Here is a 23,105-nt window from a genome sequence, read left to right as displayed (position 1 = left end):
ATATCAGTACAAGGTCCTGCCCTTTGGGTTGTCCCTGTCGCCCCATGTCTTCATGAAAGTTACGGAGGCGGCCCTTGTTCCCGAGAAAACAGGGCATTCATGTTCTCAACTACCTCGATGACTGGCTCATACTAGCTCAGTCTCAGGATCAGTTGTGTGAACACAGAGACTTGTTGCTCTTGCACCGCAGTCAGTTGTGCCTTCGGGTCAACTGGGAAAAGAACAAACTCTCCCTGACACAGAGGATCTCTTTTCTCAGTATGGAGTTAGATTCAGTCGAACAGACAGCACACCTCGTGCAGGAACATGCTCTGTTCATGTTGAACTACCTGAATATGTTCAAGAGCAGGATGGCAGTCCCACTGAAACAGTTTCAGAGGTTCCTGGGGCATATGGCAGCTGCAGTGGCAGTCACGCCGCTGGGGCTGCTTCATATGAGACCGCTTCAACACTGGCTCCATGGCCAAGTCCCAAGGTGAGTTGGCAATGCCTGCTGCCAAACCTTCATCCCGTGGTCAGACCTTGCATTTCTCAGGGCAGGAGTGCCCCTAGAATAGGTCTCCAGGCATGCTGTGGCTCACGGATGCCTCCACCACGGGCTGGGGGGCCACAGCTTGGGCTTGCAGTGTTGGGGGTTTGGACAGGCCCCCAACAGCACTGGCAAATCAAATGCCTAGAGTTGCTGGCAGTACGCCTTGATCCATCTCAAAGTAGGCTTACAAGGCAAGCATGTACTGGTCTGCACGGACAACACTGCAACCATTGTGACATCAACCGACAGGTGGTCTACGCTCCCGTCGCATGTCGCAACTCGCCCACCACATCCTCCTCTGGAGTCAGAGGCATCTGAGGTGTCTTCGTGCCATTCACATTCCGGGCTTGCACAACCGGGCAGCCGACGAGCTGTCACAAGCTGCACTCCCCAGGGAATGGAGACTCCATCCCCAGACGGTCCAGCTGATTTAGAGATGTTAGACATGTTTGCATATCCAGAGACTTCTCACTGCCAGTGTTTTACTCCTTGACTAAAGGAACACTCGGCATGGATGCACTGGCACACAGCTGGCCGCGAGCCTTCGCAAGTATGCGTTTCCCCCAGTGAGCCTTCTTACACAGACACTGTGCAAGATCAGGGAAGATGAGGAGCAGGTCCTGCTCATGGTGCCTTATAGGCCCAATCAGACCTGGTTCCCGAAACGGATGCTCCTTGTGACAGCCCCTCCTTGGCAGATTCTTCTGAGGAAGGATCTACCGACTCAGAAACGGGGCATCCTGTGGCACCCATGTCTACTGCACTCCCCGGAGGAGGCAGACCCAGCCCTAGCTTTGCTTTGTCAGGTCCGAGCTTTGAGTTGCTACATAGACCAGACACAAAGCTTCAGGACCTCAGACCAGCTCTTTGTCTGCCATGGAAGCTGGCAGAAGGGTAATGCTGTCTCTAAGCAGAGGATGGCCCACTGGATAGTGGATGCCATCACCCAGGCTTATCAGGCACAGGGTGTGCCCTACCCATTCAGGGGTTGCGAGCTCAATCTACTAGAATTGTTGCATCCTCCTGGGTGCTGGCTCATGGTGCCTTGCTGACAGATATTTGTAGAGCTGAGGGCTGGGTGACCCACAAAACGTTCACTAGATTCTATAGCCTTCGTCTGGAGCAGATATCCTCCTGTGTTCTCACCAGAGCCTGACCGATATATTGTTTTGCCAATTTTATCGGCCAATATGAGCCTGTCGCAGATATATCATTATCAGCGAATATGCCGCCGATATGAAATTTTTTTTTTTACAGAACATAAAAATGCAGAAAAAATGTTTATAAATGGTGTAATTACGTAGTTTGTCCAGCAGAGCACGCTCCATTGTTTGTTACTGGTGACCTGGATGAAATGTTTTAAAGCTTAACTGACATTTGGGCTGAGTGGAGGGGGCCCACAATGCTTCATCACTCTGTTGCATAGTCCCAGCACAACTACGATCTGGCTCGAAGGACCACAAAATGTAGCGAAGAGCTACAGGATACTGTTTGGGCTAGCTTGAATCACAGTGAACCAGGTATGTCGGTCAGAACACCACAGAGGGAAATATCAGTTTGAACAGGTTTATTTTCACAGATTTGATATGATCAACTCAGAGGGGGAGTAAGCCTTTACATGCATATCAGTCTACTAACAAGATATGGACCAAGAAGCTTGAAGACTGCAGTGGACACAATGCCGTTTAGGTGATAGACAAGGATGGACTCTGGGACCACTGCAAATAAGCATACACGGGTTGCTAAGAATGACGGGAGGCGTGAGCCAGTTAGAGGCAGAACTTAAACACAGTCTTTAAAGAATCTTGTCTTCTTGAGAGGGCTGGGTGTGTATCAGTTGACTCATGAAATGTATGATTGTGGTGGAGGATGTGGTTTCTCTTAAAGGAATGAAACAATATGTATAATGAAAACACCATTACAAGTATTATTATTCATATACAACTATAGGCTGCTCCCCTTTTACAGTAACATAATGATGTATAAACACTTTGTATAACAGAGCATCCATGTTCATTATTTGTCCACATGACTTATAGCATTATAAACATTATAACTCCGAATATGGTAAATAAACAGATATGTTACAAGAATGGCATGTAGATATAACATCGGACAACCAATAACTGCGTCATCATTGATAAGCAAGCATCAATCAGTTAACAATTATTTGTACTCACTCATATAGGACACACACAACACAAGATACATTCAAACTGAGGCTGATATGAACTATGATGCAAGTCTCCAGCACTTGTTTATGCAGAAAACCCTATCACTAGCAGCGTCATGGAAACTAGAGGTGGTGAGGTGGAGTGAGTGAGTGAGAGAGAGAGAGACACTTTTTTCCATTGTTAGATGCTATTTTAATGATGCTATGGCAAGACAACCCAAGATTTTAAAAAAGAGCTTTACAAGTATTATGTATAGGCTAACATTTTGTCACACCAGGGTCTTAGCTATCATTTCAAAAGTGACAGAAATGTCAAATACAATAATTTTATGTATGTATTTATGTATTATTATTATTATTTATTTATTCTTTTACAAGGAATTATTTTATTATCTCTTACTTTGAATTTGCTATAAGAAATCAAATACACTGCTAGACAATAACCATTTATAATCTATATTTTTTATGATTGTTTTATATATTACAAACAATAATTTTAATTTTCTGCACAGAATTAGGTAGAAAATATACATTATAGTTTCTGTACTGTAATAAATGATATGTCAGTTAGCACTGCATCATTCATAAATGTTATTTATTGTATTTATTGTCTTAATGTTTCACCAGTTCATTCTCATATTCATTCATCCAAACTACACATATACATGCATTTGTACACATAAGACAACTCCTCTCACGTCTTAAGTTTCTTTGAGTGTGAGATCACTTCTCTTTCAGTGCGAAAATGTCTTTATCTCATTTTCATTAAATAAAATAATATAGTATTTAACCTTTTCTCTCTATCGCTGAATAATAATTCTGAAAGAAAACACGCCCGATGTAAAAATTGTATGTGTAAAATGTAAATTGTTGTTGTTTGGGACACAATTGTGAAATGTGATACCATTAAAGTATAGAATCCAAATAATTTCTAAGGGTTCTAGCTCTGATCTCTTTGTTTGTATTAGTAATTTGACTGTATAAAAAGATGCCATTATATCTCTAAAACTGTCCTCCTCATTAAGATCCTTTAATGGTTACTTCAATGTGAGTACCTGATTTCTGGATGAAAGTCTCCATTTGTAAATGTCTGTGTCTCGTCCATGGATAATTCAGTCCTCATGGAGGTTTCCACCAATCACTTCAAGACACTACACAAATAGAAAGCCACAAAATAATTACTTTTTAACTAAAGTTAAATATGGAGTGACAAAGATCCTGAGTGTCTTTGGATACATTCTGGGATGCTGCATTTCCATTTTTTATTTAAACTTTTATGCAGTTAATCTACTGTGGTATGACATTTTTTTTTTTTTTTTTTTATAAAATATTAAACAAAGTCAATAAATGTTGCATTTGTTTCATTTAAAGTCAACTCCATGTACATGTGAATTTACAGTCTTGAATACATATTGTAAAATAATTTTTAAAACATCAAAGTCGTGTCAATATGCTTATAAAAATATGGTGACATTCTGTCTAAATGCACATGGACTTGTGCTGTAAAAAGTACATTGTTTCATTATCTGTAGTTCTAAGATTCATGCTGTTCCAATAAGGCCGCATTGTAGCCTACAGAACATACCGAAAACAAAACCTTAACTGACTTTTAAAATTAACAATGCATATAAACTTCACAGTGGACTGAGTCACAGTATTCTACCACATTCATGCTACTTTAAACACATTCTGTTACACTCACCTTGTTTGGATTTTCAGGTAGGCTATTATATTTACTGCAAAGCATTCATAAAGCTTTACTATAAACAATTCATTGCTCTATTTTGCATGACAGCATTTCAGCTGCATAGAAATAAAATAGTAAAAAGACACATTTTGAAAGCAACAGGAGAGCGGATACGCACCAGTGATGGTAGGAGAAATAACCTGTTTCGCTAATCTAGCTAGAGGAAAGTCTGAATGTGGAAACAGGAAGTGGTCTGCTCACATCATCCCACGTAAGTGCCTTCTGTGAAGTTTATGGGGCCCTAGACAAGATCACAAGCATGGGTCCTAGCTCCTACTCCTGTGTAAAATATTTACAGAATTTTATAGTTGTTTTGATACCTTTATCTCAAATGGTGGCAGAGTTTAATGAATTTACGTAGTTACAGTAGATTAAACAAATCAAAAATATGGTTTCAGTACCGTATATAAAAACAAAGGCATAATCTGAAGGAAAAAAACAAAAAAAACAAGCCTTGTGCATTATAGGGAATAATATTTAGAGATTTGTACAGCTGTACAACTTTGATACCTTTAGATCAAATGTTGTTGTCGTCGTTTAATGGATTCATATTATTGCATATGTAGCAGCGGCAGTTTTGTAATTTGACTACGCCACCCCAAGATCTAACCCAGGGAACTATAAGTAACCACCAAGACTTCTATAGAATTAGGCAATCAGGTTCGGGCACTGAACAAACAAAGAAATGGTTCCATACAAAAAAAGAAAATACAATTTTATTTATCAATTTCACAGCAAAAATAGTAAACACTCTGAAGCTGACGTCAGCATATTCCTAAAACACTACACTCTGGGTAGAGTCAATACCGTATCACAATCAGGGCCGCATTAAGACTATAAGGGGCCCCTGGGCTTTACCTCTTGAGGGGCCCTTCCAGGGCTCGACAATAAGGACTGCCCGATTGCCCGAGGCTAGTGTGAATGACGCTCGTGACAATTTGCTCAACAACAACTTGCCCGATCGGGCCAGTGCTGTATGGTGTGCGTTATATGTAGTCTATGATATCGTAATTGTTGATTTAACGATCTGATATTATCGAGTATGCATCTCACTTTACAAAAAACAAACAAAAACACACCCATTCTGTGACGTAGTCTAATAGGTTAGACTTGTGCACGTGATTTAGTCTTAATGCCTCAGAATTCAAATATGCCCCTGTATATATTTCATATAATTAATAATTTAATATCTATGTTAACCAATATTACACAAAGAGTGCCGTTTTTCTCCAAATATTAGCATGATTACAAATGTGATGATTTTATTCAGCGTACAGTTTGATAAACAAGAACTTAATATCAAGTGACTTACATTTTAGACACCAAATCGTCTGTTTCGCTGTATTTCGCCAACGAAAATGGTTCCAAAGTCCACAGAATTGTCTTGCGTCTCTGAGCAACACTTCCTGAGTGAATCAGCCGCTTGAATGAATCGGTTGAATCTCAATTATTTGCTCATTAACAGTGATTCGCTGCCACCTACTGGCGGGTTTAAATTCAGGTTTAAAGCGTCTTCATTTTTTTAATAATTCCACAGTATTTAACGTTTTTATTTTCAATGCATCTGTAACTGCTCTTGACTGATAATTTTTTGATAAAGTTTAATCTATTCTATAGTTATACATTAGATTACAACTTCTGTACCTGAAAATCTCTTGTTTAAACCTACATGAAAAACTTGAAAAGCACCATAAATTTCATTTATATGTTTGTTCTGTTGTATTTATTAGTGCTATTACTCGTAATTTGATTATTTGTAACTATTTTATTATTTACTGTTTATTTGTCTAACAATATTTAAAATATAAGTTAATCTAGTAGCTTTTGCTGTCATTAACCTATTATTGAGGTTAAATGAAACAAAGACAATGAAAACAATATCTATGCTTATTTTATAGGCCTATTTTCTTGTCTTTTACTTTTATTAATTTTTTGTTGTGGGGCTGGCCAGGAAAAATTTTGGTGGGGCAAGTAAAAATTTTGAATCACTGGCCCACCCGGAGTTGAGCCCTGCCTTCATCCATTGGAACTGCATAATTTAATCGTTAAAGGTTATGGTTCCACCCCTTTTACTGTTAGGCGTGGCCGTTGTACCTATTACACGTTACCCCACCAGGTGGCAACAAGTGACTGTTAAAAATGCATTTGTCATGGAATCATTCTCAATTTAATTCAGTATTGCATGCTGTTTGTGAGGGTTTTCTGCACACGCGCTTAGGGGGTGTCAGTCAAGCACGAGTACAGAGATCTTTTTTCATGACTTATTATTGCGATTAAAAGTAGTTTTAACATCTCATAAAGCACGTCCTACAGGATTTTCATCATTCATGTCTTTTAGTAAAAAACGAAATGTGCCCAAATATCTTGCTTTAAAGAAGGGATACGAACATTAAGCGCAATTAAGTGTTTACTTCATGAAGGCATACGCAACTTTAATAGTAACAAGAGTGCTTTATTTAAATCGTTATGTTAGTATGATAAGGCCTATTTAATTACATGTATGCAGCATCGTTCGCATCAACATTGCAATACATAAAAATTATTATAATCCACAGCTCTAGTGTGGTGGCTAACTAACTACTGGGAGCTACACCAAGTTGTTAAGTTTAAAAGGAGTTAATTATTTTGAAGGACTATCATATCTAGGCTACTAACGGAGAGGGCATTAGGGCCAAGCAATAATAAAAAATCAAAACCATCTCGAGATTAAACTCATTTTAAAATTTCGAGAAAAAACCAGTCGAAATACAATCTTGAGAATAAACTCATTAAAGATATCGAGAATAAAGTCGTTGTGTTTCGAGATTTAACTCGTTAAATTTTGAGGGAAAGCAAAAAGGGGAAAAAAAAAAGTCGAATACAATCTTGAGAATAAACTCATTAAGTATCGAGACTAAAGTCATGTGTTTTTCGCGAAAAAAAATCATTAAATTTCGAGAAACAAAAAGTCGAAAATACAATTCTTTGAGAATAAACTTCATTACATTTACACGCCATTAATGGCAATGCCCGTACGGTTTTAATTTATCATAGCTGTCCAAGTGCCAGAGTGGCATTTGGGTGAAGCCAGCGATAACCTTGCATGTTGGACAAAAGCGAGTAGCCTACATCGCGCAAATTGGACTGATTTTTTTTTCTAAAAAGACCTAGCCGCTTGCAAATTCTCTTTAAAGTTTGGTGTGCTAATTATTATGTGTCATGAATTAGCTAACAGTTGATAGTATTTTCTTTGTTACTGAAAGGAAAGTCTAGAAAATATAGCTTGGACTAAGTTTTCCAACTCTGCCATGTCCTCTATAGGGAAGTATGCAATAAACACTGATCGAAATGCGTTATTTCTCTACATTTCATTTCGACTTTTTTTCTTGAAACACAACGACTTTATTCTCGAAATTAAATTAGTTTATTCTCACGATTGTATTTCGACTTTTTTTCTCGAAATTTAACGAGTTTTTTTTCTCGGAACACAAGACTTTATTCTCGAAATTTAATGAGTTTATTCTCAAGAATGGTTATTTCGACTTTTTTTCTCGAAATTTAAACGAGTTTAATCTCGCAATCTATAATGACTTTAATCTCGAGATGGGTTTTATTTTTTTTTATTTGGGCCTAATCCTCTTCCGTAATCCACAACATACAGCATCCAACCACAAACAACAACCAAACTGCAAATATCGCCTTATCCCCTCTCCCTTCACTATTACTGCACCATCTTCCATCTTTCCCTGGGCATTGCGTTTAAAAAATTATGTTGTTGTTTCGGAAAAATTTTTTTTAACAAATACTGTTCTTGACGTTCTACTTTATCTTGTGCTGTTTTTTCTTTTTTTGCGAAACCACTTTCATATTACGAGACATTGCTGTCACATTAGATTAGCTATGTTAGTTTATTGTCATCATTAGAAATAGGCGGCAATTATCTTATAAAAGAAAAGAATTCAAGACGTAAAAGTATGTCATTAACGTGTTGTCGTGAGTTTCGGAATATAACGGCCAATAACTTGAATATGGCTTTCAGATGATGATTTTATAGGCGCTGGATTTTTCTGTCAATTTCCAGCGCCCGGGGCCCTGGGGAATTAAGCCCAGGTAGGTAAGGCCCGCTGCATTAATGCGGCCCAGATTTATACTTCATGTCAATTTCAGCAGCAATCCAATGCAATCCAATGGAGATTGAGCAATTCATCATCATCAATAAAACACAATAATAAATAGCACACGAGTATGGAGACAGATTAGTCTCAAATATAATTCACGCAAAAAACACGATTAACACATGCGTAAACAATTTCACATGCATGAATGAACCTAATTCACGACACACCCAAAAAAAAAATTCACGTGCCGTGAAAAAAAATATATATTCAAACAAAAGCCAATTCACATGCGCAAAATTAAAAATATATATCATAAAAATACATTTCACAAATGCAAAAACACAATTCGTAGATATACAACTGTGCCACAAAAATCCTTTGAATGTTTAAAATGTACGAGTGTCCTGAATGTACAAATCGTCATTTACTACGAATCTACTTGGATTTGTGTGTGTGTGTTTTTGAGACTTCCTGGGCAGAGCTCTCTTCCCAAGTGGGTCTGTCGTACTCTTTAGCCAATCGGATGCGAGCTTACCATTCAACCAATCATATCATAAGCCACCGAGAGTGCATTCAAGGAGCACGATTCTGCGCACCTTTTGCAATATGGATTAATTAGAACGGAAATTAAGCCTTTACATCAGTAATCCATAGACAGTAAAAGAAATTGACACAGCGACCCAATTGGAACTCAATTGAGACAAGTGAAGCCCATTTTTAGCAATTTTTAGAAATTCCGTTTCTGACGCGCAGACTCAAACTAAGCTTGATGTGACGTCAGCAACCTGTCTGACAAGATGTAAATCTTCTAGTAGCTGTGCGTGCAAACTGCCATCGTTAATCTTGCAGAGACGGCGAGCTTGAGCGGGGAGTTCTTTGGCGTGATTGAGCAGGAGTAAGTATTTCTGATTAATTATTTTGTATAGTATTTTAAAATGTAACGCCAGGGCTTCTATGGGCTTCTCTCTTGACGTCTCCCCGGTTGCCTGCGAGCTTCTGAATGCACTCTCGGTGGCTTATGATATGATTGGTTGAATGGTAAGCTCGCATCTGATTGGCTAAAGAGTACGACAGACCCACGTGGGAAGAGAGCTCTGCAGGAAAGTCTCAAAAAAACACACACACACAAATCCGAGTGGATTCGTAGTAAATGGACGATTTGTACATTCAGACACTCGTACATTTTTAAACATTCAAAGGTTTTTGTGCACAGTTGTATATCTCCGAATTGTGTTTTTTGCATTTGTGAAATGTATTTTATGAATATATAATTTATTTTGCGCATGTGAATTGCTTTTGTGAATATATTTTTTTTCACGCACGTGAATTTTTTTTGTGTGTACGAGAATTAGGTTTCATGCATGTGAAATTGTTTACGCATGTGTTAATCGTGTTTTTTGCGTGAATTATATTTGAGACTAATCTGTCTCCATACACGAGGGTGTGTGAATCAGTGTACTGATATGGGGTCTCTCACACACTCATGAAATCGAGCTTGAGGCTTACTGGTGGGCGTCCAGCGACTCGGGCATGAGTATCTAAACAATCCACCCCAACACACGTGCACAACCACACCACCAACACAGCAACGGTCACACGGTGAAGGCTCCCACACTACACACCAAAGAGGGCCCACCACCTCGAGTACGCCGTCCCCACCGTCAGCACTCAGCTCCTCAACATATAACAAAAAAATAGAATAAACCAAATTAAAAACAGATCATAAATTCAAACAACAAATCACAATAAAACACCCAGATAGCAAACAGACGTTGATTCAATGTGGTTGTAAAGGTTAGTATCGGTTGTCAATCAAATTTCGACGTAGAATCAACATTCGGAACATCAGAACGTTATTTCGTGTAAAATAAAACATCGATTCAACGTCGAAATCACGTTGACTCATCAACCGACACAGCCGACGCATCTGATCTGAATCATAACGTCTGATATAAGTTGAAACTTGATCAGAGGAATCGGAGATCTGCGCGAGAGAGAAAAAGAGTAACTAGATGTATTTTTATTCATTATTTTATATAGCCTAATGGGTTGTCCGTCTGTCACTGAATATTATTGGCTAAGTTACTTAAAGTCTGAAGTGGAATATGAACGTTTTAAAAACAATGGCACACAAAACATTTTAACTTGAGCTTTGTCGAATGTTTAATGTTTATTAATTTTGTTCTGCCGACATGTGTTCTATCACTGGCAAGCCGATGGGCAGTCCAGTGTTCACACACACACACACACACACACACACACACACACACACACACACACACAGTAATTTATCACACGCTTTTATCCAAAGCAACATACAAATGACGACAATAGAAGCGATCAAAAACAACAAAAGAGCAATAATATGTATGTGCTATGAAAAGTCTCGGTGGTGAGCCCAACACAGTACACGTAGCAAAAAGAAAACCAGTAGATAGGCTAGAACAGAAAAAAAAATAGAGAAGCTAGGTTTTTTTTTTTTTTTTTTTTTTTAATGAAAACAAGCAGTGAGAAAACAAATAGAGAGTGCAAGTGTTAGAGGGTCATACACAAGCAGGCTTTGTAATAGGCTAAATAGAATTTAATAAAATAAAAAATAAAGCACCAAATCTTAAACTAATTAAACTATAAAACTTAAACGTTTTATACTTTTGTACTTATTATCACTATAAAAGTGATGTTTTATCTGACTCACGTGCAGGGGTGGCGTTTTTCACCTATGAATGGGTCATGGAACTACGAAAAAAAACTTAAATTTATTATTTAATAATTTAATTAGATTTAAGTTATTTATTGACGAAATCTTTGTTTTGCCTATTTATGTTTATGTAAATTCCACGTGTTTTAATGAGCGCGCGCTGAACACTGGAGCAGCGTTCATTCAGATTCAAACACTGGAGCGGAGGGAGTTGCCATGGAAACGGGGCGACCGACAACACTGGCAAGCTGCAAGCTCCGTTTCTTGCTGCTGTTTTCACTGCTTTCGGTAAGTTTAGTCCATGAAAATCACACAAATATCATATGCCACTGTGCCTGACACTTCTCTTGCCTGTATTTGACCCGCATCTGTTGAATTTACTTCATAGAAATGGTGTAGTATTTTCGAACAAGTCCGTATCTTAACCGTTATCAGAGGAGGTAACGTAAAGTATGCTAACGGCATAGACGGAGCTCTTTATGAAAAGTTTGGGATTTTAATAACACATTTATGTGTAGATGAGAGGCTTTGACAGTTCTGTAAAAGTTCTGCTGGTAATTTTTCAATGGATGATTGAAAATAGGCTTTTTTATTTAACCTAAATATACACTAACGTTACCATTAATCGGTGACGTCATTACACCAGCGGTACAGTTCAAACGCATTTTGATCTCGTCTAATGGTAAACAAATATTGATAAAAACTGTTCAGGATATTTATTAAATACATATTCTTTATCTTTTCAACATTTCACCTGTGCTCTAGCTTGGTTCCTTGTGATAAAACTGGCATTGTATACTGAATATTGTTGGCTCTGTAAAAATTACAGTAGAGCTGTTTTTTTAACATTCTTATTTATCAGAAGTATTTCTTTGGCGAAAATTAGCATAATGATTTCTGAAGGATCGTGTGACACTAAAGACTGGAGTAATGATGGTGAAAAATCAGCTTTGATCATAGAAATCAACTGACCCTTCGCAAAAACCCGCCCTCCTTAAATACTGTTGCTATGTCCAACAAGCCATGCTGCTCTCACAATACACACCTTGTTCTCACACAGCGAAAAACACATCGTGGACCAAAGAGGAAACTGACGACACACAGACAGACAAGACAGTGAAGGTTACTTCTGGTATGAAACAAGGTTTCAGCTTTAAAATTTTGTCTTTTTATTATTATTATTTTTTTAAAGAAATTCAAACAATAAATACTGTTTTGTGCTGTTTTAATATGTTGTGACAGATCGCTGTAGTGCCTCAGTTCACGCAGCACACATGAACCGATGGATTCAAATTTAATTAAAGCACAAAATAAAAGATGTCACACATCTTTATACAACATTTTTCAAGTTTAAGTCCACCGGAGTTAATCTACTCTCCTTTCTAATTTGTTTGTCGGGCAAGAATCACCATTACGATTGGTCAGATCACCTGTCAATCAAGCTCACTGTGAACAGTCAATTACATTTTAACATGTATTCATATAGAAAACATCTCATAACCTTGCACTTCTGTTATATGTGATGAAATAAATCATCTTTTGTGTGAAATATGAACTGCTATGCTAATATTTCTCCTTTTGTTTTCCTGTTTCTCCAGCCTTGCGTGTGAAGACTTCAGAAGATGCCAGACCTCACAAAAATTTCAGATGATGGCAACTATAGATGAACATGCAAAGCTGTTAAATAATCCTTATATTGTAATCATTGCCCTAAAAGGTAAATTTGCAGATTTTTAACCAGCTTTGTATGGACCCTTTTCACATTTCTGGGTTTCTCAGCAGCGGAAAGTAGTCCAACTGGGTTAACTTGAAGAGCAGTGAATGGGAGAGTACCACGGATATATTTTTTGCATTCCCATTTGCTCAAATAGCAAAAGAAAAACTCCACGATAGTGTTTTCATGACTTTCAATAAAAGGAAAACAATTGAGATAGACTTACAGCAGTCAGAAGAGCAGTCAGAAGAGAAAACAATGTCAAATTTACCATCCCTCCCATCGACGCTGCATTACATTAAAGTGAAAGTGAAGTTTAACCCATCCAAAGTGCACACACACAGCAGTGAACACACACACACCTTGAACACACACCCGGAGCAGTGGGTATCATTTATGCTGCGGCGGCCGGGGAGCAGTTGGAGGTTCGGTGCCTTGCTCAAGGGCACCTCAGTCGTGGTATTGCCGGCCCGAGACTCGAACCCACAACCTTAGGGTTATGCTGCGTTCACACCAAACGCGAATAGAGCGTCAAATTCGCGTCTACCGCGTCTAGTTTGCCGCTTGAACATTTTGAATGCATTCGCGCGTCAAGAGCGAAATAGACGCGCGTAGAAAGCAAAAGTTGAAGCGAAATTGACGCGCGTCTGAGGCGAAATCCGCTTCTTGTGGGAGGGGCAAGTGCTAGGCGGTTTGTTTGTGTGTATGATGGCTGATGTTGATCGAGCATTCGAGGCTTTTCCACTTTTTCCTGCACACGTCCTCTGAATAAACACATTATCTTGTTAGCGAAAAGTAGGGGGAAAAATACTTGTAAAAAACGGTGGGAAGGCCGCGGGTCGATAAACATGTACGTGACTCAAAAGTTAAATGTGTATTTACAACACACTCTCCCAAGCGAGTTTCTTTTTATTCCTGTCTATAGAAATATGAACGTTTTGTCATATAGCCCCGGGTGACTGCTCACTGACAATATCATTCGTTCCTCCATGTTGAATGAGTGACTCCTGAGCAGGCTCCTGATTGGTTAACGCGGCGCGAAATTGACGCCAAAGTTCAAAATTTTTCAACTCGGGCGGCAGCAGACGCGAATTCGCGTCAAACACATAAATGCACAAAAAGCACATTCGCGCGTAACGCGCGTATCGCGCCAGACGCTCAATTCGCGTCATTCGCGTGAACTAGACGCGCGAATGAGGCGAATGATTCGCGTCTACCCGCGCCGCGCTAAACGCATCATTCGCGCCGCGAGACCTCCAGACACGCGTAAACGCGTCTTTACATTGACTTAACATTGAAATCATTCGCGCCAGACGCTCTATTCGCGTTTGGTGTGAACACAGCATTAGGAATCAAACTCTCTAACTACTAGGCCATGACTTCCCCTTCCCCTTCCCCTTAGAAACAATAATTTGTAATTTGATGCAAAGGTGATATAATACAAAGAATAGTGTTCTAAATGTTTAATACATTAAAATATATATATATATATATGAAAAACATTCAAGGATTTATGATGCTGATGACTGTTAAACGTGTCATCACAGTCTTGTGAAATGGGTCCATTGTTACAGTTTTGGTAATACAGTGTTTCCCACAGGATTTTGTGAGATTGGTGGGTAGACCTTGTTTCCTCTAGAGGGCTTTTCACACTTGAAATGGTTAACCCTGGGTCATCCTAAACCCCAGATAAACAAAATCCTGGCTTATCTGTAATCACGTTTCACACTGCTCATACTTCACATGGTGTTAACTGTTAATCCAGGGTATTCATTAACAGACGTTTCACACTGTACATTCCTAAACCCCAGGTTAACGTTCTTATTTGCATATTTGTGGTGTCACTGTCACTAATTGGACAAACAGCCCAAAAACATTACACACCTCTTCCCATATCTCTCCACATTTATAAAAAAAAGAAAAAAAAGTTGCTACATACCGCCCTCCGTAAGAACATTTTGCACATTTTAAAGTTAAATTCATCTACTGTATCTGGTGCTCTTTGAGAGTTCAAAATTAAGAACTCCAACACTGGTTGAATGTAGGGCTGGACAATAATTTATATTATATAAATTTATATCACAATATATTTCTTAGTTTTTACGGGTTTGGAAAGGCATGGGGGTAAGTGAATAATGACAAAATTTTCCAGTATTCCTTTAATTTCCGTCGATACGATATAATTCCGATATTGATGTGAATACTAAAAAAAGCTTCGTAAAAACTGCCAAGAACGCCCACAACATATGTTTGTGCATACAAACTTATGAAAAATTAATTTGCGAAGTCTATGACACCTTATACAAAACCATATAATATTTTAGAGGAAAAAAGCACAAATAAATTTATGTTCAACTTTTATTTGTATTTAGCCTTCATGCTAACAAGAAATGTGAAATCACTGTCAAATAATCGTCTCGGACACAACTATTTATTATTAATATCTTTAACCTCAAACTATAGGCTTCCAAAAAATAACACCAAAAAAAATTTAACAAAAAGAAATATTAATCATGTTTTTTAAAGAATTCTCCTCTGCTCAGCAAGCCTGCATTTATTTGATCCAAAAATACAGCAAAAACAGTAACATTTTGAAATATTTTTTACTATTTAAAATGTTTTCTATTATATTTTTAAAATGTAATTTATTCCTTTGATTTTAAAGCTGATTTTTTTAGCATCAATACTCCATTACACACAAAAAATAATTTTAAATCATGAAAACATCTGATTAAACCTTCTCAAAAATATTCTTTTATTAAAAAAAACTTAATAATTCATCTCACCTAAAATTACCTCGATAAATAAAAAGTTCAGAAGAACAGCATTTATCTGAAATAGAAATCTTTTGTAACATTATAAATGTCTTTAATCATCACTTCTGATCAATTTAAAGCATCCTTGCTAAATAAAAGTATTAATTTCTATAATTTCTTAAAATAAATCATACACAGGAATAAATTACATTTTAAAATATATTAAAATAGAAAGCAGCTATTTTAAATCTTAAAAATATTTAAATAATATACTCAATTTTGTTTTTGCTGTACTTTGGATGAAATAAATGCAGGCTTGGTGAGCAGAAGAGAATCCTTAAAAAAAAATCTTACTATTCAAAACTTTTGACTGATAGTGTAAGCTGATGATTCTCATAGATTGCCCAGATGATGCTAATCCAGAGACAACATACAGAACTACCACATTTTGCTATAAGTTTGATTGCATAATTGCTGTTAATAGTGTTAATCGTCTGTTTGTTTACATCTTTTATTGATTTTTTCTGAACATTTCTGCCGTATGGACATAAACTGACAGTCACCACTGATAAGCTACTTCTAATATTGTAGAAACTTAATTTTCTGTAAAGTTGCTTTGCAATGATTTGTATCGTAAAAAGCGCTATACAAATAAACGAACTGAATTGAAACAAATGTGCTTTAGCAGTATAAAGAGTATGAAAAGTGCTCTGAGTTGCAGCAGAAGAAATAAAAGAGCAACAACAAAAACATGTTGCTGGAGACAGGCTTATTGAAAATGCAAACTGATTGTCTGCCAGCAGGAGGCACTGTGAGAGCAGCAGAACTAGCGAGCGTTGTCTCCAGAAACGGAAATATTGTGCCTTTATTAAACAATCCTCCACGAAAACACATTTTTACTGTGTTATCGATGTACTTTCAGGAAGGATCTTATCAGCAAATCTACTTCACAGCACATCAGTGAAAACAGTTGACCGTTACAGACGGGTGTGTTGGATCAGGGTCAGATCTGAATTCTGATGGTAGGTAGATCTCCAGGAACAGGATTGCACAGCCCTGTTATATTGGTAATGTATGATGGATTTTGAACTGTACTGTTTTTATTGCAGGTTTTCTGGGATGATAGTTGAAGATGATCGCCACATCAGATGTTGGTCTGGACAGCTGTACCTACAGTACACCTCATTGACCTCTGCTTTTGCATGGATAGCTGACTACTACCATGTTCTGTGAAGGTATTATTATAGCAAACCTGAGCACCTGTGACAGTGAAATAGTTGTAATAAATATAGTCACACATGCATATTGGTAAATTTAAAGTCACAGACAATTTTTTTAGTACTAGCAATATCTTTATTTTTAATTTTTTACTAATTCTCTCCAGCAAACACAACACAACAGTTACAACATTTCAAATTCTGAGGTACACAAATCCAATTCTACAAACAAGAGAAAAACTGTATAAAAGTGCCCAGTTTAGCCCCTTTCACACTGAGATTCCGGATAATACACGGGGAATGTGTCCCAGCAGTTGTTCCTGGATTGTTAGATTTTGGTTCATTCACACTGCCAGTGATTGCGTTTACACACAACCCATAAAGGTCCCGTAATGACACGAGACATCAGGATGTGACGTGTAATGTACGAGTTGAAAACGCTAGGCCACCAATAAACGGAAGAAGGAGAAGCAGCAAAGCAGAAGTGTTTTCAATGCTTTATAAACACGGCAGCTGATCAGCTACTAGGGACATTGTTGTTTATGTATAAAGCATCTTCCACACAGAAATTCTGGAAAATACACGGATAATGTGTTCCAGGATTGTTTGATTGTGGTTCATTCACACTGCCAGTGATTTTCCGGAATCTGTGTGTGCGTTCACACACAACCCATAAAGATCCTGTAAAGACACATGACATTACGATGTGACATGTTTTGTTTCACTTAAACTGGTGAACGATCTCAGCTTCAGCACAGATAGTGAGGAGGTATCTGATCTCTGCTTCATTACAGTTTGCACATATTTTTTCGTCACGAATGTTGATCTGTATTCAAAACACCCGGTAAAAGAGTTGCACGATAACGTGCATCATCACTACGACACACCCTTTAAGCCATTGATTCTGTAATCCCGGGATGTGTTTGCGTTCACACAGAAGCTAGCACAGAACACAAAATTTTTGGGACCACCATGCAGTGTGAAAAGGGCTTTAGTATTATTATTATTATTATTAGTTATTATTTATATTATTATTATTATTATTATTTTTTTTTTATTATTATTATTATTTGTTTTTTTTTACAAATTAGAGCAAACTGAATAGAATTGAACTGAATAGAAAAGGTAAGTGCTAGTATTAATTGATCAGGTGCTGATGGAAAAAGAGGTGTCTTTACATGTTTTTTGAAAATGGCTGAAGACTCAGATGCTCAAATTGTGAAAGGCAGGTCATTCTACCATGATCTTATCTACAAATACTACTGTTCTCATAAAGTCTGTAAATATGTCCAGTTCTAATAAACAGACATTTCAGGAAAAAAATAATTCAATAATATGACCAAAATGAAATACAGTTTTAAATCTGGTATAACTGAGCCTGTGAATTTCTTAATTTGTGATTTGTAGAATAGGATTTACGTACCTGCAATGAAGATTTTGAGAAGGTTTTGTTGTGTTTGTGAGAGAGAAAGAAACAAAATACAAGCTTTCAACTCCAAAAACATTTTTTTTGATGACATTACTGAAATATTCTCTACAAATACAAATTCCACTGTCACAGGTGCTCAATTTTGTTACAATAATGTAAGTGTCTTGAATGTACAATAGATGTACTGTATGCAAATATAACAAAGGAACATTAACAGCTGAATATTCAGGGAATGCAAACTTATCACCTTTAAGTAAAAATTGTCATTTTGAATCCAAAAATCATTTGCATGATTTGTGTAGATCCAAAGAGTTTTTAAAAGTGCATTAGTAAATATAGCACATGCTAAATAGCACAAGGCATATTTTACATGTTATTTACATAATAAAAAGATAAGAAATACATGTTTTGCATCAAATGTTGCCATTTTATATGAAAATATACAAAAGATAATATTTTTGAGGCACATGATAAAAAAATTACCCCCAAACTGGAGAGAAATGTAATAATGGAGTGATGGCAAATATATAAAAAAAAGCAACTAAAAATTAACTTTATTGTCTTATTTGTCTGTCTACTGATATTTAATTGTGGGTTACATCATCACCTTTTTCAAACCTGACCTGAATAGTTCACATTAGGGATCGACCGATATGCATTTTTCAGGGCCGATGCCGATACCGATTATTACAGATCAAGGAGACCGATATAACCGATATTTTGAACCGATATGTGTCTAGTGTAAAAATGAAAATTTATGTCAAATTAAGAATAAAAGGCCTCTGACAAAAGACTCTCTTTAAATTATTTTACACATCTTTAATTCTGAGAACTGTTCATAATAACAACATTAATATTAATAATAACAACAAACATAAAAATGCTGGGAGCATCCATCAGCAGCATTCTGTAAACTAAGTAAAACTTGCATCCATCAGCAGCATCCTATAACAAAGTAAAACTTAAAGCAAATTTAAACAGCGCAAATTTAACAAATAATGGAAAAATAAATGTAATCTCCTCTCTCTCTCTCTCTCTCTCTCTCTCTTATATATATATATATGTGTGTGTGTGTGTGTGTGTGTGTGTTATATTTAGCATTGTATTTGCAACCCAGAATTGCATTAAAATAACACACAACCCCTATTGTAATAGTGTTTTTTTTTTATTTTTGATGTGTAAAATGTTGTTTGACTGTTTATCAGGGCGATACAAACTAGGAAGTATACAGGACAGCGTCATCCAGAAACGTGCAATGTGAGATTATTGACAATTTACGTTATTAGCATAGGGTTATTAGCATAGGGTTATTAGCAGGGTGCGATTTGTGAAATAAACAGAGGGGGATGCTTTTGAAAAATTTTATGAAATGTTTTAATCGACGGAAAGTGTATATTTAGTGTGATCTCAGTTTAATAAAACCTTGTAAGCCTACGTTAGGCCTATTAATTGCAATGATTGAATGTCCACGGTTATTCAAACAACAAATTACATCGAGAAAGCGAGCAAAGAACACAACGGAGCTTTTTGAAACTCCAAATCAGTTAAACCATTGCGTCGCAAAATGATTCACTGTTTCGATGCGCTTCAATCGGATCGCGTATCGCGAATCATTTGATTCAGATCTGGACGTCAGAGCGGGTTTGCATGATGTTTTTTATCCCCCACCGGAGAATAAAGTTATTCAGCAGAGCAGGGATGCATAGACCAAAGGGGGAAATCCCCCCCATCCCCCCCCGGCAAATCGCATTAGTCAAATGATAGAGCGCGGCCGCAGAGATAACTAAATCAGGAATAGGGAGCTCGCGTCGCGTCAGGGCGTCAGAGCTCGCGCTTAATGCCCTTTCAGCTCTTCAAAATTGCATAATGGTAATTCTGAATCTGTATGATAAATTATTTTGCAATCATGGTAGAATAAAGCAATATTTTTCCAAATATGCGCATTTTTTTGACTAAGAGCACTAACGGAACGGACGCTGTTCAGTGAAGCTATGTGAACAACACAAAAAAAAAAAAAAAAACCGCAGCAGAGACGTGAGTGAATTCATTCGTGTTTGATAATCTATTCCACAATATAACGTTAAGTTGGCCGAATGGTGAGAGAAGTAGGTTTTAGTTTCACTATTTCAGCACTGATGTGATGATCCGTTAAAGCATATCACTGCAATGACGGACATTGACCGGGCATTCACAGTATAATACTGAACGCACGGGGCTTGTCATCATAAATTGATTATATTTAGGTGTTTTGCAACTTCAATGTAGTGATTTATTGCAACTTCAGGCCGTTTTACTGCATTCTTACCTTCGAGAGCGATAACTTATTGATGTGTTGATGATGATCACTGAAGCAGCTAGCTCCTGTGCTTTCGGTGTGAGAGCGGAACATTTTCCAGCCGCGCCAGCCGTATTGATTGGCCAGGCTCGTGACTCCCAACAAATCAGACGGACGATGGGCGGGGCTTAGTCTAGGCCACAGAGCGGTGCGCTCCGACTGAGGTGGCTGGATCAGTGCCAGATTGCGCATTTCAAAATAAAATGGTTTTATCGCAAATCGGTTTTGAAAATGGGCCGATGCCGAAACAACAATAAAAATGCTTAATATCGGCGCCGATAATCGGCCACGCCGATAATCGGTCGACCCCTAGTTCACATCCCTGATATAACAAAAAATTTAAGTTTTAATTGCAAATGAAAATGTGCCTCTCTCTTCTTTTATACAAGGGTAAGAATTCTTTATAAATCAACTTCTTACCCATATGTCTTTTATTCTGTGGAACACAAAAGCAAAGAGTGACATAGCCTCAGTCACCATTATTTTATATATATATATATATATATAATATATATTATATATATAGAAAAGTAATGATAGTGAACCATGACTGAGGCTGTCAGTCTCTTAATGTTCTGCTTTGCATCTCCTTTTGTGACCCACTGAAAATAAAAGTCAAACACATTTGGTAATAACATTTTTATTCAGGGAATATGGCTTTTAATTTGTTACTTGACACTATTTATATGAGCCTATAATATACTTTATACCTCTTTGTGTGTGTATTTGTGTGTAAATGCTGTGTGTTTAATAAATTATTACATATACAGGCTCTAAACATGTATTTGTAACGGTATTTAAACTGTATTGTGTAAATAATAAAGAAATTATGACTGAATGTGATGTGTGTTTAATAAATTATTACATATACAGGCTCATTTATTTAGGTATATGTGAGATTTTTAAAACAAGCAGAAAATGTTAATAGTAACATCATTTTACCCATATGAAATCAACGTCGTTTCAACGTTAGATAAGCAAACCAATTAGATCGATTTTTATGTTGAAAACGTGTTGATTCCACTGATCTATAATATAGTCATATATAGATCAGTGGTTGATTCTCTGACATCGTTTCAACCAACTGAAAATCAACGTCGATTCAACGTTAGGTAAGTGAACCAATTGCGTCGATTTTCCGTTAGTTTTGAATGGCGTGCCTGACGTTGGATCAACGTTAACCCGATGAGAAAAACGATGTTGGATCGACGTCGGAGATCAACGTCGTTTCGAGAATCGTCGATTCTACGTTGATTCTATGTTAGTTTGCTATCTGGGCCCACAAGGACCAAAAACAAAATAACTTTACCAATAACGACACTGATAAAGCAAACAAACGACAACAAAGAAAATGAAATAATGATAAACTAACACTGCAATAACAACAATAACGCTAATAAATGAAATAAACAACAACAACAAAAAAAATTAAATAACTTTACAAACAACAATAATGCTGGTAAATGAAATAAAACAAACAAACGAGACAAATGAAATAAACGTTAAGAAACAAATACACAACCCACTCAAACGATCACAATTGAATCACATAACAAACACATTCATCCGTGGATAACTGAATCTGAGGGCAGATACTCAGTCGGCCACACAAGGGGCCTATGATGCAGTGTCTTTGAAAGATGAACTCAGTCCAGTAACTTGGACTCGGCGAACCAAAGTTCGCACATAGGCGAGACGTGCATTAACAGCACGAAGCAAAGCAGCAGCTGCCCCAAGGCAGGCCGCAAACACCTCCTTGCTATAGCGGATATCCCTAAAACACACAATGATAATTCTATTAACCTACCACCCAAATAAGGCAACCACATAACCCAAATGGAGAACACTTAGCTGAGCAACAGCACGCTGACACACCAATCTCGCAGGCAATGCGCAGTGCGTGAGTCAGCAAAAGTAACCAATAATAACACGTTATTCCATTCAATCCGATGGAAAATGGGGTAGCCGCAAAACAGCAAGGAATTCTACGAACAATCGGAATTCCACATAAACCACAAGCAACCTAGCAACAGTACAACATTTGCAATAGACCTCTACATACCTGCGACACCACCACAAACTGGGTGAACCCAAACAACACGAGCCTCCAGCGTCACGCACTGCTAGGTCGAGCTATAACCTCCTCCTCCTCCTGACATGACTGGCCATGATTTTTTTCTGAACATTTTAGTATTGGTTTTATAGTATAATGTCATACAAGTAAATTGTTTAATTAATTTATATGTTTTTTTTTCTCTAGAAATTAAGACATTTATGTCTATCTAATTTAGTTTGGGTTTAAAACATAACAGTTGCAAAGAGTATAATTGGTATGAAGCCAAATGTCTAATGAATGTCAAACATCCAACTAACTTTACTGCAGTGTTACAGATAACATAACCGTCCC

At 37.3% G+C, this 23,105-nt stretch overlaps 1 protein-coding gene and 1 long non-coding RNA gene across 6 annotated transcripts in view; one reads left to right on the top strand and one right to left on the bottom strand.

Annotated features, from left to right (window-relative positions):
• The window catches only part of LOC109078499 (NACHT, LRR and PYD domains-containing protein 12-like), a 53,589-nt gene extending 30,696 nt beyond the window's left edge, over positions 1 to 22,893 (bottom strand). For 3 of the 5 annotated variants that reach the window (XM_042770819.1, XM_042770824.1, XM_042770823.1), the window contains exons 1-2: positions 22,761 to 22,893; positions 3,761 to 3,856 (exon numbers count right to left, since the gene is read on the bottom strand). In XM_042770819.1, coding sequence (XP_042626753.1) covers positions 3,761 to 3,828 — 68 coding nt within the window. In that variant the 5' untranslated portion in view covers positions 3,829 to 3,856; positions 22,761 to 22,893. The other 2 variants (XM_042770821.1, XM_042770820.1) reach the window with 2 other exon arrangements.
• On the top strand, positions 12,055 to 17,773 carry LOC109103031. The gene is made up of 4 exons (XR_006161721.1): positions 12,055 to 12,379; positions 12,846 to 12,964; positions 16,640 to 16,739; positions 16,827 to 17,773. It is a non-coding gene; the product is annotated as an uncharacterized LOC109103031 (long non-coding RNA).
• Positions 22,894 to 23,105: the final 212 nt, after the last annotated feature.

This window comes from Cyprinus carpio, chromosome A15, assembly GCF_018340385.1.
Source record: "Cyprinus carpio isolate SPL01 chromosome A15, ASM1834038v1, whole genome shotgun sequence".
Taxonomy (NCBI): domain Eukaryota; kingdom Metazoa; phylum Chordata; class Actinopteri; order Cypriniformes; family Cyprinidae; genus Cyprinus; species Cyprinus carpio.
The sequence above is the reverse complement of the archived record's forward strand: the minus strand, read 5'-3'. Positions and strand labels throughout refer to the sequence as shown.